The sequence below is a fragment of the Hippoglossus stenolepis genome, chromosome 6 (genome assembly GCF_022539355.2).
Source record: "Hippoglossus stenolepis isolate QCI-W04-F060 chromosome 6, HSTE1.2, whole genome shotgun sequence".
Classification (NCBI taxonomy): domain Eukaryota; kingdom Metazoa; phylum Chordata; class Actinopteri; order Pleuronectiformes; family Pleuronectidae; genus Hippoglossus; species Hippoglossus stenolepis.
Genome location: NC_061488.1, coordinates 5,315,840 through 5,330,030, shown reverse-complemented (window position 1 = coordinate 5,330,030; position 14,191 = coordinate 5,315,840). Strand labels below are relative to the sequence as shown.

Genomic DNA, 14,191 nt, shown 5'->3' with positions numbered 1-14,191 from the left:
CATGACAACAGATAAGAGAAGATGTATGAGATGTGTAGGGACAGTCAAATGAACATGTTAAACTAAATGCATACATTTACGTCGTACAGGCTATAGGGACGAGACTGTGGAGAAATGTGCACAGATAACAAACAGTGACTGCTGAGCACAACCAAACTGACACGACTAAACCAGTGGATCCATGATAAGCACGAGGAGTGTGACAGTAATGAGCAGACACAGGTTATGCATTCTGACAGCTTGAAGAAAGAAACTGCACAGAAGACGGAGAGAAGACAATAACAAGAACCCGCAAAATGTAAATCATGTGATGGATAAATCAGTGACAGCACAAATATAAACAGTCACAACACGACTAGTTGCATGCATCTTTTCCCCCCCTGCTACAGAAGCTGTTATCGGTACACAGTGAGGTCTCCGTTTTTTCTGGCAGCATGAAACTGTGACGGTCTCTTTCACAGGTAAATGGGCGAGTTGGTGAGCGGTCAGTCACACCTCGGCTCAGCGAGAGGAGGGGCTGCTGCAGCCTGAGGCAGAGCAGCAGAACTGATGGGCTCGCTCATCCTCACCCCCCTCTCTTGGAAAGCAACACGGGACAAGTGAAAACACAAGAAATATCCGCCGGGAAGCAGACAGGCAGGACGAGACGGAGGAAAAAGAAAAGACAGAGAGCGAAAAACAGCGTGAGACACAAATAAGCAGAAAGCAAACACTGTAGGTACACACACACGAAAAGCATAGAGCGGGCAGCTTTATTAAAAACACTGGGTGCATATGGACATCAGGGTGGTCTATCAGGCCATTAGATGGCAGTGTTGCGGCATCATGCGCTAATGTGTCAGAAGACAGCATCAGTTGGAGGGACAGATGAGGGAGAGAGAGAGAGTGGGGAGGGGGGGAATTCACCAGGTCCCACCGCACATTGAAGATAACTGCTCGCTCTCACTCTTTTTTGAGGAGCACTGTGTTTATCAAAGGTTGTTCAGGTGCCCAACTCCAGCTGTGAAGGCCCCGTCCCAATTCCTCCCAGAGCCCGACACCTGGATATGAAGGGCCCTTCGCTGGGAGAGGGCTACAAAATCTTCCCTAGGAATTGGGACACCACTCGCTACCTCTTCAGCAGCCAACGTATAACAGTGACAAACATTATCAAGGGAAAACCGTTATCAACTAACAATATCAAACGATATTTCAATGTAACGTTGGTCCTGAAAACGTTACAGGGGAAGTTTCTCTCTTCATATTCGGGACACAGGACTAACAAATGTTTCTCCCGTTATATTGATGAGCATTTTACACACCTAAAGGTTTCAGGAATATCCATCTACCCCTTAGTTTTTAGTGGGGTCCTGTATTCACTACGGTTGAAGGGCTGGATGGTCACTACCCATACATCACATAGAGAGATGGGACAACACTACTTCACGGCCACGTGCAAAACTAAGTGGTAGGGCCAAGTGAACACGGCTGAGGCAGACACCTGGGAGTAGTGAGAGGCTCTTAGCTGTGGGTGAGGGGGGTGCAGGAGGTGAGGCAGACACACGAGGATGCAAAGGAAGTGATGGTGACGATGGACAGGCCACTTCTTCAGGGAGAGCTGGGGGTTGTTGACAGGCGTTGGGAGAGTTGCAGGTGACTTGCAAGGCTTCTTATGGGGGGTTTTCATTTCTCTTTATCGTGTCGTACTCACTGTACTCAGGCCCAGCGGCGGCCCTTACCTGTCCTCCTGCTGTAAGCTTGCGTCAGTGGAGGGGCAGCAGTACTGATGGAGACTGACGAAGCTGTGAACAGTCAGACTGGCAGGGAACAGAGCGGCATGGGCAGCTGTGGGAGTGGTGGGCGCCGAGGTGGGCTGCCCTGAGATAGACGGCGGCCGGACACTGACGGGGGGGGGGGGACAACATACAGACAAAGACGTGGAGAAAGCAGAGAAACAAGACACACAGACAGTCAGCGCCAAAGCAGAAAGAATGACAGAAAGAAAGAGAGAGAGAGAATGAACATTGATTTGAAGCTGCACATTGATAGAGAACAAGGAATGGAACATTTAATAGGACAAAACGTTGATGTGCGACGATTCGTGACAACAGCAAGGTTCGACATGACATCATAGATTTTGTCGAGATCGACTCCCGGCAGGTTACAGGTGGTTTTAAGAGAAACGTGGAGAGCATAGGCGAGTTTGAAAAGATTGTGCAAAGCTTTTAAATAAGAGTTTTGTTCATGAAACTCCAACCACTGATGGATTACGCCACACGAAGAGTTAACCGTGGATCAGCCTGTACGAAAATGGGAAAAGCACTTTCCGTAATGCATGCAAAAGTGCACATATAACACAAAAGCCTCTCTGCTGCCCCTCTACTTTGGCAGGAATTAGAGATGTTCCATCTGCGGATTGCGAGCGAGCAGCTGAAGAGTGAGCAGTGGTTGAGATTAGCATGTAAATGGCTGGTTTCTCACCGGGGCCAGCTGCTGTCAAGGACACGCAGTCCCTGTCATTTTAGCATGGAAACACTCTCAAGCCCCCTTTTACACAGTGCGCTCGGGGAGGCACCGAGTGACGGAGGCAGGAGATGCTTCGACACTTAGGTGACGTGCTGCAGTTTGGCTGCTTGTTTCGTGGCCAGATGCAAAAGCTGAGGTGAGGATATAAGAATTTGTGATTCGCTTGAAAAACAAGAGCTGCACGGAAGAAACATTCAATCAATATAATAAAATCCAATATAAGTCTATTTGAAACAATTCACTGATCCACAAAACCCACATACACCATCCTAAGTACAGTGTTTATCCCTGTTTGATAACCATCTGATAAAACCTCAGTGCCCAGATGTCTTACAAAATTCCAAAGCCTTATACTCATGGTGTTAGTTATATTTGGATCTGCACCAAATTGCACACACTCATAGGAATCAGTCCCCTACACATCACAGCAAATCCCTTAATCCTGCTAACAAACTAACTAACTAAAAAACAAACCAACACACAAACAAACTGGTAATTACTAAGTACAACAAGACAGGGAAGGAATCATCTAAAATCATAGAATAATGCAAACTTGAATATTCTACTCCTACTCGATCACATCAAAAGACAGTTCAGGTTTGATAGGATTTCAACTCGGCTCCGTTGGAATGTGAAGACACGGGTCTAACACACAGAACAGAGCTGTGAGTAAAGAGTTTAAACCTGGAGGAGAAGGAGAGCGTTAAAACTGAGAGTGTTTAAGGATATAATCACGTAGGCGGACGCTCGTTTGCTTAGTGCAGATGATAAGTTCCAGTTTAATAAGAATATTCAGCTTTATTAACAGCAGAGCTTTCTGGTTTATTCCTTTTTATAAAAACGACAACAGAGGTTACGTGTCTCGATCGCATGAGTTTCAAGGTTGACTATAAAAGCCAAGATTGGATGGAGCCAAATATCCTGACAAGATGTGAGGCGTTAATTTCTCTCTATCAATACGATCGTGTGGCAGAGAGAGAGAAAGAGAGAGAGAGAGAGGGAATATTGTGAACAAGTGAACCCTCTGACCTGCTCAGCTTTGGATGGAGATGTGAAGAGAGGCAGAGGTGCTGTTATGTAAGCTCGAGCCTTGCTTATGCACACTGTGGGATTTTTGCACTGCCAAGATTTGTATTTTACCAGCAGTAACCGATGCCTTCTGCTGGAGAAGTTCCCCAGTGTGGCAAGTGTTGAAAAGCCCATCGAGGATCTGAGATCTGCTCCATGAGCAGTTATGCCTGAATCCCCGAGTGCCACAAAACACACGTACGCTTGCACGCACAATGCCCCAGTCGTCCTCCTCCTCCTCCTTCTACTCCTCCAGAGAAAAAGCCAAACACACACACACACTACCCACACACTCTATCTCAGTATGTAAAAATCCCTCATTCTGTTCGCAGATGCACAAAAAAAACCCCCAAGTTAATAAAAGACAATAGATGAAGATATGAATCAACACAACGCAGGTAAAAAAAAAAAAAAGTATTAGCGACGACACAGGAAGTCCAGGTGGCACATTGGGAGAACGTGTGAGGTGGCGTTATATATTTAAAGCTCTGAGCTGACAGCGGCTGGAGGCAGGGAGAGCAGTGGGAGGAGAGAGAATGCACGAGAGTGGGAGAGGTTGAACGCGGAGGAGGGCAAGGGTGAAAATAATCAAGAGAGGAGGGATGGAGGGGAGAAGGACAGGGGAGGAGGAATGAAATCAGGATGTGGAGCGGTGATTGCTGCAGGGATTGTGCGTTTCCTTCGAACCTGTGCACCCTGACAAGGGGGTGTCAGCGTGTAGGTGAGTCTATGTATAGACGAGCGGGGAAAGCTGGAGCGAGGCGATCACACGGACGTCACCTGCACTGCTGTGGTATTATTCTTTATATCATATTATTCTTTATATTTGTATTAAACACAACAAATCCACACCCAACATCCTCACGTGGATAAATAAGAGACAATAAAGCAAATAATTATAAATCATATTATTCACCTTAAAAGGTTCAGTGTTGAAGATTTAGGGGAAAGGGAGAAATTGAATATGAAATAATCCTAGTGGTGTTTTCACTGGTGTGTTTCATCTAAATTGTACGAATTGTTGTTTTCTTCACCCTAGAATGTTATATTTAAATACTTTATATTTACATCAGGAGCAGGTCCTCTTTACGGAGGCAGCCATGTTTTTTACAGTAGCCCGAACTGGACAAACTAAACCTTTTGAGTTTTTATGACAACCAGGTTCTCTTTCCTGTTTGGAAGATGAGGGTGAGGTGAGGGGTGTTCAGCTGCAACATGCAACTTCACCACTAGATGTCACTAAATTCTACACACTGCACCTTTAAGCCACGATAATAACATTTACAGGAACAATCCTTATACAGACAAACTGGACTAATCCAGAGGTGAGGACTGGTAAATAGTAATGGTCTCTATTTATATAGTGCTTCTCTTCCCTGAGGACCACTCAAAGTTTTGCCATTCACCCATTTACACACAATCATCCAGTGCATCTACGTTACAGCACCCCCTCCGTCACACACTGTCGTCAATTTGAGGTTTGAGTATCTTGTACAAGGACACTTGGGGAATGGGGAAGACTGGGATCGAACCGTCGACCTTCTGGTGAGTGGATGACCGGCTCCACTCCTGAGTCACCGCCACCATCCGAGTCCTTTATACCTTCCAAGTTATCAGAACACTGTAGGTAAAGGCCTCCAAACCTCGTAGAATGTGGGACTTGCTTCCGTGGGTTTTATTCTGACGTGGCGAGGACGTTTAGATCCTTTTCAGTTCAACAGAATGAGGCGGCATCCAGAAAGCGCACTCACATTATGCATCAGATGTGATATTATATGCTTCACTTTGTGATGGAAACGCTGTGGCTGGTTTCTAGGGGCCTCTCAGCACCAACAAGTGTTTCATGAGGCAGCACAGTCACGGCGCCGCTTCCATTTGCATCCACGTGGCTTTTAATCTGAAAATCTGTACGTTTAACTCACGCTTTTATTCACAGTTTTTTGGTTTCCTTCCTGTCTGTGAAATGAGAGTGTGGGAGCGCACTGCGTCATCCCACCTCCAGCGTGTGACCCACCTGACTCCTGCTGACAAACAGAGACGTTTGATAACCACACAAGCTGCGTTGTAGCCTAAAGTTAAGAGTGTTTTTTAAATACAACCCCCTCCCTCCCTCCCTTGCTCTTACACCAGCGCCCCCCTCCCTCTGGCTTTCCACTGCGAGCTTGAGTCTCCTGCTGCTTGGCAACAGTGCGGACTGCCTGCGTGGGCGTTTGGCATCGAGTGCCAGGCGAAAGGAGGGGCGCAGTTACAGTTACGACTCAAACTACGCACACCAGGCACCTGCTGTACCCTGCGAGTCGGTGGGCATATAGGTGTGTGATTTCACCCAATGAAGAACAGTCGGATCTAATTGTATATGTGATGTGGGAGACACAGGAGGAGTAATTGAAGGAAATTAGATTCCTGCAGATCAGAATAAGGGTCTATTTCAGATTTAACTGAATATCCCTTTGGTCTGCAGTTTGCAGGCCTGAGAAGCTGAATCTTTTCAAAGAAACAGATCCCGTAGCCCGTGATTAATAAAGCGACTTAGCACTCATCTGTCTTCAATATGTCTCCTCCATCCCCATCAAGCCGTCATTCACTCCTGCTTCCGTCTTTCACCCTGCTCCCACTCCTACCCTCTCTTCTCTTCACTTCTCTCCATCTCTTCTATTCTGCGTCTCTCGCCCACAGAGTTCTTCACAGAGGAGCTCACAGTGTTCCCACGGTAACCAGTCTCCCTTTTTTTTTCTTTTTTTTTTGCTTCTCGAAACGTGTGCACGAGTGTTTGACGAACATCCCGCCTGGAAAGTGTCACTTATATGCATTTCTTTCTCTTTTTTTTTTTAACACTGGAAAGACAATAATGAATCAAGTCATAGTAACAGCTGGAGAAAAGACGATGGAGGAACATCTGATGGTGTGTGTGTGTGTGTGTGTGTGTGTGTGTGTGTGTGTGTGTGTGTGTGTGTGTGTTAATTAGATCCACAGTGATGTTTCACCCACTGATGAATGGCCGGTGGGCTTAGCACTCTGCCATCGTCGCTAATGACAAAGCAAGTCCGTCAATCTCCGAGCTAATTGACCGTGGCTGTTGTTAGAATGCGACTGTTAAATGCTCACAACGGCTCCTTTAAAACTAAGCAACAGAGGCCGCTCCAAAATGACAAGGGGCCGAGAGGAGGAGGAAAAGGAAAGGGAGGAAGTTAGGACCTTCACCGCACCCCTGGATAGGTGAGGGCAGCTGGAGGTGGACGGAGGGAGGGTGGGTGGATGCAGATTCAGTATTAGAATTGCCTTGAGGACAGCTTTACAGTTTCCACAGCAACTATAAATCTCGCAGCGCTCCCGGGTCCAAGGACACTTCACTTCGGAAAAAAGTTTACATCACGGCCACAGTCGTCACTTGTCTCCTTGCTGTTTCAAGGAAGTCAGGTCTGGTGGCGGAGTGAAAAGCAAGTGCAGGCGAGCAGATCTGGAGAGGGAAGGTGACATGTCGGCGTCTTGACGAAGTTAACACGCCACTGATGCAAAAGTGGAAAAAACTAACATCTCCGGATGAAAAAAAAATAACACATGGTACAACACATTGATGATGAGAGGCGACACTGGTGCTGTAAATAAAAACCCTCTGCTTACAGAATCTGAATTGATACGTCATGTTCTGCCTCCTTTATGCTCCAACCTTCACCTGAATGTTCTGGACATTTTCCTGTTATTAAAAACGTGTCTGACTCAGACAATCTTTCTGCTGCATCATTTATACGTGAAAAGCAAACTCGGTCCAGACCCAATTTTCCAGACATGTTCCTGCAGATCATGTATGAAAACGGCTTTACAGCTGCCACACACCCACACACATGTTTCTTCTTTCACTGGCTGGAAATGGGCGGAACTATGGTGACAATTTATGATGTCACACAACTACAAGTACCAAAAACAATGATAACAGGTCAGACATGTCTCCCTCCAAAATGGACGCTACAAAATTATGCTGAGGTGTGAAGAAGAGGCGTAAAGAGAAAAGGCCAGTGGGGGGTGGACTGTACACGTGCAGAGGATTTATATTCAACAGTAAGGCAGTAAACACTGAGAAGAAAGTATTCAAAAAACATAAAATGAGCCCCACAATAACATGAATTTATATAATATGCATATCAATAAAAAACTCTAGAGTTTGTGCATTAGGTCTAAAATCCTGAGTGCGTCATTGTGCTGAATATGAACATCTGCAGAGAGCAAAGGTCGTGGGTCAGTCCACTAAGTGGGAGAAATGCATGCACTCATTTGTATCCTTGTGAAACCTGTGGGTTAATAAAGCTGAAAAATAGGAGTCTGATATTTTGTGTGAACACGTTCGAAGCCACAAAACACTCACTTCACTCAGAAACGGTGAGTAAAAGGCACAAAAACACCACCCACTTACTCTTACCTCCCACGCACACATCCATCATTTAAATTTACATCAAGCTAAACTGCACCACGGCGTTCATTAGCACCGATGCAACGTTCTAATTCTACGTGGTTTAATCCACCGCAAAATCCAGAAATAGACAAATCTAAACGAGATGGAGATTCTTGAGAAAACGGCAGCTGCATCTTCACTGTATTTCTTTTTCCTAAAAAAGAAAGTTATGCTGAGACCGGAGAGAGATTGCCTCCCATCACATCAGATTGGAGCAGGTCAGCACAGGCTCAGCTGAGCTAACCCACACATACGCCTGAGGCCGATTCATTTCTTCTAGCGGTATCTGCACAATCCCAGCAACTGGAGGATGTAAGATACAGGTGAAAAATGTCCCAATGATCGCATATTATTAGTGAAATAAACAATACTGAATAAACCCAATCAGGAAACATAAGTGTGCTTCAGTCTCAAGCAGGAAAAAGAGCAAGCGGGCGAAGAGGGGAAGAGAAAAACAATAGGACAAAAGTAATTTCTGCAGCTTCTCTGAGTCATATCTGCAGCAGTGGGAAACAGGAACAGCGAAGGGGAGAGAGTGAGTGTTTACGTGGGTATGTGTGAATGTGAGAGAGAGAGAGAGAGAGAGAGAGAGAGAGAGAGAGAGAGAGAGAGAGAGAGAGAGAGAGAGGGGAGGGGATGGGGTTATGCGTAGTAGAGCTTCACAATCAAGCTCCTCCGGAAACTAAAGCCCATTACCGCTCTCCAAATTCCCCCCAAAACGAGATTGAACGTCACTTTGGGAGGGAGCGGAGCCGGTGCCCACAGCGGCCTGCGTGGAGGGGAGGGGGATGGATGATGGAGCGGAGACACAAGCACCTTCGCAGGGCTCTAAAGAGTGAAGAGAGGAAGGGAGAAGATAGCTCTCCCTCTGTTTTTTCCCTGTTATATAATTACACTGCTCCCGAGTTTCAGCATCACCGAGGTTGTCGCCAAGACCTCCAGCTGCCCCCGCCTCTCAGCCCATGAGCTGTATGAGCACAGCTGCGTGAATGTATGTGGCACATAATGAAGGATATAATATTTCACTCGTACAGCGAGACCTGTCACCAGCACCGCAACATGACAGCCTGCTTGGCACACTGCAGGGTCACATTTGCTTTTTTAATGACGGACGTCCCAGGTGATATTCTACAGTGCACACACACACATCAATCATACACGTGTACATATATATATATATATATATATATATATATATATATATGTTCAGCTGTAATTATCACCCCTGGGCCAGTGGTGATGATGCTCTGGTCACACCAATTAATCTTGTGCACCTCCCTCCCTCTTTATCACATTTAAAAATGCACATTCCCTCACACACACACACCAGTGCAGGCACTCACACAAAGTGCACTTGCGTGACCCTCTCCCAAAATAACAACAGAAAAACATCTGCCGTGCTCCCAGCGAGCTGTGGCAGCGATGCCCTCAACCCAACACTGCTTCTCGGAGGAGGGACTTGACATCAAATGTAATTTCACCCCGAGGCCCCAGACTCACATTGTTCACACTGCCACTAACAGGAGGAGAGCCATGAAAGAGAGGAGCATTTGGGACAGCTGTTTATCCTCGTGCCGCCGGGAGAAACCGGAGGAGAGGAGCGACTTTGTTTTGATGCAGTTGCATGGCGTAAACAAACGGGGACAGTTTATTCAGCCTCCTTGCGTGGAAACAAAATTGAGTGTTGTGTAATTCGCAGAGCGCACGGACCAGAGATGAGGACTCCTGCTGGAGGAGGAAAAACTAATTGGGCAAAAACAAAAGCAGCTCTCGGAGCCTTGCCTTCTCTGGCCCAAACTCGTATTCCCCTCCCTCTCTTACACACCCCTGTGGACAGATGGCAAATCAGTGTGTGTGTTCCACCTTTTCTCTTTTAGACTGAGGCCTGCTAAGTAAGGTCGCTTCGTCACTTTCATCCCCCTTGTCGTCTTTTTCCGCTCCCGATCCCTCTCCCACATCTTCCTTCTGTCTCTCCCTCTGATCAGAGCCATATTTAAAGCCGACGAGGAGATTCACGCTCGCATCTGATCCGTTATCAGAGGAGCGGGTGTTGTTGCTGACCTCAGCTAATGGGACAGTTTTGGGGCCGGGCTGAGTCACAGCCAGACAGGGACAATATGGCTCAACCGTGTGGGTGACTCTTTATTAAATGTGACACTTCATGCGATGCGCTTGGGCTCGGGCTGGGTTCAGAGTCGGCCACGGCCACGGCCACGACGAGGAAAATAACAAGGGAGGATCAGCAAGATCTACATTTGCAATCCCTCACTGTGATTTAACACCCACATAAATAACTAATATGCGTTTCTGCCTAATGACTGAGTCACCCCCAGGGATGAGGGGAGGAGGCCGGAGAGGCAGACAGCGGAGGAAGAGACGACTCCAATCGATGGGGGATTCGGTCTGAAGTCTGAATCAGGCTTTGACAAGGGGACTGGGACTGTAAGGAAACAGACAGTGGGTGAAATCCGGTGATAATTGCTGAGATGAGCGTGTGGAAATGTTATCATACGCACGAGGACCAGTGGCTGCAGCTATTTCACTGTGTGCTTGTTCATTTTCAATCATTGCCCACTCACAAAGATTAAATGTGTGCAGAACAAATAATGACTCTATCTGTCCCTGTGTGTGTGTGTGTGTGTGTGTGTGTGTGTGTGTGTGTGTGTGTGTGTGTGTGCGTGCGTGCGTGCGTGGTTAAGTAAAAGTGAGGACAGATGCACTTGCTGTTTGCCAAAGCTGTGGTTGCGGCACACTAACTTCAGGTTATCCTTCAGTTTTAGGTGGAAAAAAATAAAAACTGCTCTCGCTTCAAGACCAATCAGCCTGGAGTTCAGAGCGCAGAGGAAAAAGAAAAACACAGTGGGCGGACTTTTCTTGTAGGAGGCTTCACTGGTCCCTAAAGTTCAGCCCAGCATAAAGAAAAAACACCCATAACCCTCCTGGTTTCCTCAGCATTCTACTATACAACTCCTACACTCCTCAGTGTGATCATTACACAAATCAAACCCTCTGCAGGGAAATTACACACAGCGTGAGGAAATGGACACCGTGAGCACTTATCATCACTCCCCCCATAATCCTCCAGGATTTTACATATATCCTCAATGGTGGTGTATTAAATTATCCATTCCTAGGTTTAGTACCATTACTGCAAGGATTATCTACGGCTGCAGCTGCATCCTCACATTATGTGGACTTAGCGTTTGAAGGATCTGTCACACTTCAGATGTTGTGCCCATGCTGGTCATCGCAACTAATTTAGAGAACCCTGGAAAAGAAGATCACTGTGACGTGAAGGTCAAATCAACAGGCTTCTGTGTTGGAGGAGAACTTACTTTCTACGCAAGGTGGAGCTGGCGTTGGTGTCTGTGCTGTCGGTGCGTTCGAGTCGGTCTCGCTCGGTGGTGGAGGAGCTGCAGGAGAGGCCTCTGGTCAGCCTGGTGTGGGTCCTCCTCTCCCTGCTGGGCCCTGGAGTTGTGGCTGTTGCAGTTGTTGCCTGAGGTGTTGGTGCGCTACCGTTCCCACTGCTACCACCACCACCACCACCACCACCACCACCTCCACCACCGCCACTGTCACGATGGATGGGGAGAGACAGAGGCTGGCTGTGGTTGTGGTTCTGCTCTGGGGTCTCCGAACCAGGCGTGCGTGGGCTGCGCTCCTGCCTCAGTCCCTGGTTCTCCTGGGTGACCCGGTCCAGCTGGCCCTCCAGCTCCTCGATGCGCCGCCGCTGGGTCTCCAGGAGCTTGGCCTGGCTCTCGATGATGTTGTTGAGCTCCAGGAGGTACTCCACTGCCCGGTTGGGGCTCTCAGGGCTGGTCTCCATGGCGGGAGCCCTGCCTCTGAGGGTATGGCCTCCGCCGCCAGCCAGCGCCACAGTTTTGACCCCCGTGGGGCCTGAGATCCACCCCCCCCACCAGCCCTGATGGGGGGGAGGGAGGGACCGACCGAGTCTCTGGTGAAGCTTCTGATGAGCTTCTGACGTTCACAAACAAGAAGTCACAGGGGATTAAAGGTTTGAGAGTTTAAAAGTGACTACATATCCTCAAATGTGAGGGCGGGAAAGAGCATTACAACATCTCAGCAGCCATTAAACATGTTGCGATGCCAAGAAGAGAATTCAAAGCTCAGAAAGAAGCTCAGGACAGCGTTATTAAAAGTCTGATTCCCTGAAGTCACCGTCATCTTGCAGAACCTTGTGAAATCTGCACGGAGCAGTTCCAGAGTTTGTTGCATCATGATGGATCTAAACAAGTTCTTACAATAAACAGAGAATGGCTTTTTAAGGACCTGTAATGAACTTGTCTTTGATGATTCTCTGAGGAAAAGAATAGATAGAGAGGAATAAGAAGAATATTAATTTATCCACTGACATGTGACATAAACCTGATTATTTGCGTTTGGAGCAAACGATCTCAGGTTTTGGGTTAATCACAGAACCTCTCAGATACTTTTTCCGGGACGAGTAGAGGATGTAAAGGGTAAAGGGTGGAGGGGTAATGAGGGGAGGGGAGGGGGGGGTCCTTATTATATTACCACTAATTAGTCTTATCAGGCGCTGTCAATCATTACATAACACAGACATCTCTGCTCCCTCCCTCGCTGAACATCCCCGCAGTCCGTCGCTTTCAACCCATGGCTCGCTGCGTCTTCAGGGCGCAGAAAGTGAACGGAGGCGGTTTGCGAAGTTCATTTTCCTGAGGTTGTCAAAAGAAATTCCTCCTCTGAGCTCCAGCAAAATACTACATCCCGCCGGTGTGCACCGATTCAGACGAGTTGTCCAAAGTCTGCGTCCCTGCGCGCTTTCATCCAAGAATTACGCACAGTTTACGCACAGGTTGATCTCGGAGATAAAAACTTGACACCTCGATCATCCGGAAGATTTTATTAATCATCCGATTGTCCAAAAGTCTTAATGGGTTCAAAATCTTTAATCTGGCGCCTACTTTTCTTCCGTGTTTGCTGCTTCTGATCTGGAACAAAACACGTTGACTTGAATTTCCTACTTATCTGAGTCGAGCGTCTCCCGCATCCTCGGGTCCGTTAATCCGGAGCAGCAGCAGCGCGGCGCTTTTCTTCCCCTTCGGTCTTTGCGCAGAAACACGCGGAGGTTTCGCTGCTTTGCGCGTCTGAGCTGCAGCGACGTGTGCGTCTTTTCCTCTGGAGCCATCACTGTCAAGTCAGACACAGCCGAGATGATGGAAGGCTTCCGGCCAACACCTTCACAATAAAGCACCGATGAAGGGCAGCAAGTCTTCGCCCACATGATAAAACTGCAGGTGAAAAGTGCTTTGAGGAGAAATGGTTAAAGCAAAACCCCCGATGGTGAATGAATCCTGGTTTTATTATTGTGACCACTCGTTAATACAAGACATCAATAATGCAAAGGGTATAAAGACCAGTAGTCGTAAAGAAAACTATTCACTTACTAACAATTCTAACAATAAGCATGATTTGTTAAGAGTTTTTTTATTTTCCAAGCCTTTAACAATGTTCTTGCACAAGGAATAATTTTCAAAACACAGCATATTCAATGATGTGTAGCTTTGCTCAAAGTTATAGTGCTACCAGTAAATAAAGAATGAATGAAATGTGCACCTTTTTGGAATTGTGCCTGGATGTTGTATAAATTGTGGCTCCTATTATGGCTATAACTAAATCCGCCACTTAACAGCGTAAACAAACACAACTCAATAACAGTAATTTCAAAAATATCACTAAAGAATAAATAATACTGTAATATTATTGTCAAATCATATATGTTTTCAATTACTATGCTTATTGAGAGAACAAGGTAAAGTTTAAAAGGTAAATTAGTTGTAATCTCTAACATGTGAGAACCCAGATCTGTGTTATATCTGTAAATAGTGCTGGTGATTATCAGATGAATGCAGTTGATTATATAAACATTCGGTTGGTTTTGTCCAAATAGACTTTGAGTAACTGAGAGAAAATGCAAACAAATGTTGAAAACGTCTCCACACAACCATTCTCATATGCACCGTATGCACTGTTTGCTTTATTTGAATAGTGGTGGTGGAGTAATTATGACTCCAGAGATATATTTTACCCCCAAGGTTTATCCATCCATGCATGACCTGTATAATACCTGAGAAATGTGCATGCTCGTTAAAGGATCCATTTTGCCTGAGGCTTCTGAGACAAACCTGT

General features: G+C 46.6%; 1 protein-coding gene across 3 annotated transcripts in view; it reads right to left on the bottom strand.

Annotated features, from left to right (window-relative positions):
• Positions 1-13,187, bottom strand: part of iqsec2b (IQ motif and Sec7 domain ArfGEF 2b) — a 28,164-nt gene extending 14,977 nt beyond the window's left edge. For all 3 annotated transcript variants that reach the window (XM_035159860.2, XM_035159861.2, XM_035159862.2), the window contains exon 1: positions 11,356-13,187. In XM_035159860.2, coding sequence (XP_035015751.2) covers positions 11,356-11,846 — 491 coding nt within the window. In that variant the 5' untranslated portion in view covers positions 11,847-13,187. The remainder of the gene's footprint in view (positions 1-11,355) is intronic.
• Between the last annotated feature and the right edge of the window lie 1,004 nt (positions 13,188-14,191).